This window comes from Acomys minous, assembly GCF_964271855.1.
Source record: "Acomys minous genome assembly, chromosome: 3".
Taxonomy (NCBI): Eukaryota; Metazoa; Chordata; class Mammalia; order Rodentia; family Muridae; genus Acomys; species Acomys minous.
In genome coordinates, this window is record NC_140485.1 from 3,639,743 (window position 1) to 3,645,016 (window position 5,274).

At 54.5% G+C, this 5,274-nt stretch overlaps 1 protein-coding gene across 1 annotated transcript in view; it reads right to left on the reverse strand.

Moving 5' to 3' along the window:
- Positions 1-2,247: 2,247 nt before the first annotated feature.
- Positions 2,248-5,274, reverse strand: part of INSM1 (INSM transcriptional repressor 1) — a 3,061-nt gene continuing 34 nt past the window's right edge. The window contains exon 1 of the mRNA XM_084776141.1: positions 2,248-5,274. This exon is cut by the window's right edge and continues 34 nt beyond it. Within this exon, the coding sequence (XP_084632267.1) occupies positions 3,449-4,987 (1,539 nt within the window). The 5' untranslated portion in view covers positions 4,988-5,274 and the 3' untranslated portion in view covers positions 2,248-3,448.

The window sequence follows — 5,274 nt, forward strand, 5'->3', positions numbered from 1 at the left end:
TGAAAAACTGTTGGATGGAGTTTTTTGTTTTGTTTTTTAAAGGATGGAATGGGTCAACTGAGAGAGGAAAGCACTAGACTGGGGTACTGAGTACCAGCAAAAGAGCAATTGGGAAGGTTAAAGTGTTGCAACCACTCCAGCAGTGCCCTACACCCAAACACGCCAGGCAACATCCAACTGTAGGTAGCGCTGCCCTGTGTGTGTGCACCCAGGGCTCCGCAAAGAACTTGACAGCCCCCAAGTATCGCTGTACTTTGCGGGGCTGGAGTCGAGCCAGCCTCCTTCCAGACTGAAACTGCCCAGCATTCTGTGCCGCTGACCGGCGTGATCTCCTCTGTCCATGGTGCTACCAAGAAGGAAGGGCTGGTAGCCTTGGCATTTGGAAAAGGCTTCCCCACAGCAGAACTTCCCCGCACAGGCAGTGTTTCTGCTCAGGTCGGCCCTGAGTTAGAGCTCCCGCTGTACCAGCCTCAGAGAAGTAAAGCCGGTGAGTGACAGGTGTGCCCTGCGCATCAGGACAACACTGAAAAGGAGGAAAGCAATCAACCTCGCGCCCCTCCCTCCGATGTTCCAGGAATGGCTCACTTAGGGTCCAAAGCAGTTCAGAATACCCTCTTGCTTTTTTGTTTTGTTCAATCTAAGCAGAAATAAGGAACCGGGCTAGCAATTTCCTTGTTTCTCCCTCTTTTGGCCCCTCCCTCCTTAACCAGTTTGCCAGCCCTGACTCCCAATTCTTTCACAGCCAAGCCTTCCTTCACTGTGGTACAAAGTGGGAAATCATGAACTGGCTTCCACTAATGAGCTCCCGACACTGGAGTGACCTCAGAACACACAGCCTGCCCAACGCAGTCTTTGGAAGAAGGGCTTTCTTCCCACTATCCATGAAGAGGAAGGGTGTCTTCCTTACGGTAGAATATTGTGCTAGCGTATGTGACTTTGAAATCAGTCTATGGATGCTGGTCATCTACACCTCAGGGACAACTTCAGCTGTCTCTGTCTACTTCACAGCTTCCCTTAGAAGCTCACACACACCAACAGGATGTTGGCTTTTATTTTGGAGACGTGCTATATCTGTTCGGCTAGAATAATTCCCCAGTGGACAGAGGGCCACTCTTGAATGAGTTAGTGACATGTGCATGCATAGAGGTGAGTAGTGGTGAATTCACACTGTGTGGTCAAGGGCAAAAACACTAAGTCCAACAGAGATGGCAGCTGCTTTTCCTAACAACAGGTCTGGACTTGTCAAGGGGGCCAGGCAGACTTCTTGTTTAGGACAAAAAAAAAAAAAAAAAAAAAAAAAAGGTCTACTGCCATTGACCATACATACAGTGCCCTGTACCCTGTAGCTGTAGCTCAGATGGGGGTGGTTCAGATGGAAATCTTTAAAGGCCCCATATTTTCTTCTGAATTCCTCTTTCCCTGCTCACCCCATCACAGCTCTTCCACGGAGGTCCCCATAATGTAGGCCTCTTATTTCTCTTCGGAAGGCAAGTGTGGTTGGAAGACCCCGTGGGTTTTAGGGAAGAAGTAAGAGGGCTGCACAAAACGAAGGGCACCCTCATTCGTGAAGTGTGGCTCTGCCCCTTAGCCGTGCTTTTCAGAATCCTGTGAGTGATCATCAAAACCATTCTTCAAAGAGCTGAGTGACAAATAACGGAAAACATTGTAATTGCCTGTTATTAAATTTAATACCCCAAACAGATGGTGTTCACTCCCACACCCCACTTGTGCACCCAATAGATGGCTCACCTGACTGGAAACTTATTTTAGAGCCCTCTCTCCAAACCCAGTTGTTTAACTTGTGTTACGTCGTATGTAAATTTTCTACTTTCTCCTACTTGGTCCTTTATAGTGAAATCCTTCCCCACTTTGGGAAATGGCTGTCACCTAAAACCCCAAATTACAGACAAAGAAAGAATACGCTAAGTAAGAGTGGTGTTGGTGTGCTGTGAAGGGGGCAACCTCTTCTGACTGCTTAGCCAGACACACTGAAAGGCTGCTTTGCTCAAATTCCCCTTGTGGCACAGAAGGGGTGGAATCTGACACATACTGGTTCTGCTGTAAAAAATCCCCGACTCTTGTGAGAGAGGAGGAGTTTTTTCTAACCATAGGAATAAAGGAATGAGGGTCTTTTAAAGAAACTACTAAAAACCACCATTTAAAATCTGTTTTATATCCTCTTTGGAAGGAACTATTTGCTACTGAAACAAAACCACAATATTTTGACTTTGAAAATATTTTATTTGAATAGTAAATATTTATACAGTTGAAACAGTTCTATCGAAGCTTTCTATAAATGGCTAACAATTAAGAAAATAATGTATGTAGAAAAGAGATTGCATTTAAAAGTAAGAGCTGTCGGTTGTACAAGGGCCTTGGGGCCCTTCAAGCAGAATAAAATGGTACGTTGTCTGTAATTCCCTTAGATAGATAGAAAAGTTAAAACTCTCAGCAGACTCCTCTAGAAAAAAGGTTCTTTCCTAAAATGCACAGTGAAATGTCAAAAGTGTAAGGGAGGGAAGCTTACACACACACACACACACACACACACACACATACATACATGCACACACACAAAAGAAGAATCTGCAATCAAATAATATCATAATCTTCATAATTAATATAAATAAATAAAGAATAAATAACAATTACGTATAAATCCACATATACGTGTGAAGGGAGCTCATATAGTCAGTCCTGCTTCAACAGTGAATGATCAAACCAAAACGTCTTCCGTGAAATATTGAGGCAGTTACTACAGAATCTTGTGAAAATTCTTACCCCCCCCCACCCCCGCAAAAAAAACAAAACAAAACAAAACAAAAACAAAAACCAATCCCCAACAGACAACAGGTCAAGGCATTTGTGGCTATACTAAAGAAAACTCTTTTTTAAGCAATTTGATTTGTTCACATACAAAAAGGTAAAGCCAGACTCCAGCAGTTCACAAGCCATAATAAAGCTAATAGTGTAGGAAGTTGAATTTACAGCCTGTGAAATATAAAGGCATTTATTCCTCAAGATTGACCCAAAACAACCCGTACGCTACAGACATCGAGAGCGAGATTGGTAAGCAGAGCAAACCGCATTTTCTACACCATGAACACAGCGAATACTAGAAAGAAAAACAGCTTCGCCCCTCAAGGGGAGGCTTCCAACCACGAGACAATCGCGTACAGCTTTTTTTTTTTCCTCCCCAGTACAGAAAGAGATGGACTTGTGTTGCACCATGGGTGGTGGTGGGGGACACAACGCAAAGGGGGTGGGGTCCAAAAGGAGTCACAGCGAGAAGACCAGGGTTACCATCACGCCACACCGAGAGAAGCGAAGACTACACTTTTACCCCGGAATGGGGGTGGGGGCACCTCAGAGCAGACGTAGGGGCGCGCCCTCTTTGTGGGTCTCCAAGTGAAGGCACAGTTCTGGGGGCCCGGACCTAGGGCGCACTCTAGCAGGCTGGACGCACGGGCACTTGAAGGAGGATCACCTGTCTATTCTCAGACGGGTGGCACTTGTTGATGTGCCGCGTCAGGCCCGGGGAGCTGTAGAAGGTGGCCGGGCAGTACTTGCAGGGGAACACCTGGGCAGCGTGCAGCAGGCGCAGGTGGCGCTCCTGGGCGCCCTTGCTGGGGAAGGTCTCCCCGCACACTGGGCACAGGTGGCACTCGGCGACCGCACTCAGGCCCAGTACACCGGCCCCCTCGCCGTCGCCCGCGGCCTCCTGGGGCGCCTTTTCCTCCGGCCCAGCGTAGAAAGCCAGTAAGTCCTCGGCGGGGGGCGGCGGCGGCGGCGCGCCTTTGGCCTGCAGCGCCTGGTGATGTGCCAGCAGGTGCTTGCGCAGATAGGCCTGGCGACGGAACTTCTTGGCGCAGTGGTGGCACTCGTAGAGCCCGTCCTCGGAGCCTGACTCGGATACGCCGCCCGGGCTCGGCGTGTCCCGATCGCTGCCGCCGCCCGCAGCCTCGCGCGCCTCGGCCCTGGAGGCTTCGGGCTCCGGCGCGCGGGCTGTGGCGGGCGCGGGGCGCGGTTTGTGCCAGCGGCGGTGCGAGGCCAGGTTGGCCGGGCAACTGAAGACCTTGGCGCACTCGGGGCAGCGGTACTCCACGCGCACGATGCGCGAGCACTTGTGCTGCGCCAGCGCGAACGGGTCGGCGTATTCCTCCTTGCACAGCTGGCAGATGAACTCGCCCAGGGGCCGGGTTGCGCCCCCTGCACGGCCTCGCGGCGCCTCCACAGGGCCCTCCTTGATTTTGAGCCCCAGCACGGGCGACGTGGTCACCTCGTCCTCAAAGTGCAGCTTGCGGATGGCCTTCGGCTTTTTGGCGCTCGGGGCCTTGGCTGCCTTGGCGGGCGGTTCTGCAGCGACAGTGGCGGGGGGCGCGGGCCGCTTTCCCGGGGGCCGCAGAGCTGCGGCGGGGGACAGTGGGGGACCAGGCCCAGGACCACGGGCCGCCTCGGCGCCAGCGGAGAACGCGGTGCCCATCTTGAGCTCTGCAGGCGCGAAGAGCAGCGCATCTCCGCCGCAGGTGCCGCCGCCGCCAGCCGCGTTGGCGCCGCCGCCTCCCCCTGCGAGCAGCGCGGCGGGCGTAGGGAAGGACTCTGCTGACACCGGAGAGCCGAGGTTGAAGCTACGTTCGAAGTACTTGTGCTTCTCATGCTCGCGGCTCACCGGCCGCGTGGGGCTGTAGAGAGGCGCGGGGTGCGCAGCCTCCGGGTTACCGAAGTGCACTGCCCGCGGGCCCGGCGGGGGTGGCGGCGGCCCCGGCGCGCAGGCGAGCGCGGCGGCGAGCGCCGCATGGGCGCGCTCCGTGAGCGCTGGCGGCGGAGGTGGCGGCAATGGCCCCGGGCTTGGCACTAGGGGCTCGGCGCGGGCGCTTCCGCAGCCGGGCGACAGCAGCAGCGCACGGTCACTGTCCTCACCGCCGCGGACCCGGTAGGACACGGGAGTGGACTTCTTGCTGCGCTTCACCAGGAACCCGCGGGGCATGTTGGCGCGGTGAAAGGGCAACGCACTGGCTGGGTCCCACCTCGGTGCTTGGCCCTGGCAGCCTTCAGTACCCCCAGCCCATCGCCTGCAGGCGGCGGCTTCCGGACACGCGTGGTGCCTGCGGCTGCTAGCCCAGCACTGCGCCCCGCACGCGCGTCCCTGTCCCCGAGCCCGGGCGCCTCTCCCTTTTAACGGGGGGAGGGGGCCATTGTTCTCGCCTCCCGCTTCCCCCGGAGCCAATCAGCGCGTCCGCAGCTCCTCCACCGAGGAGGGTGGGAGGGCGATGG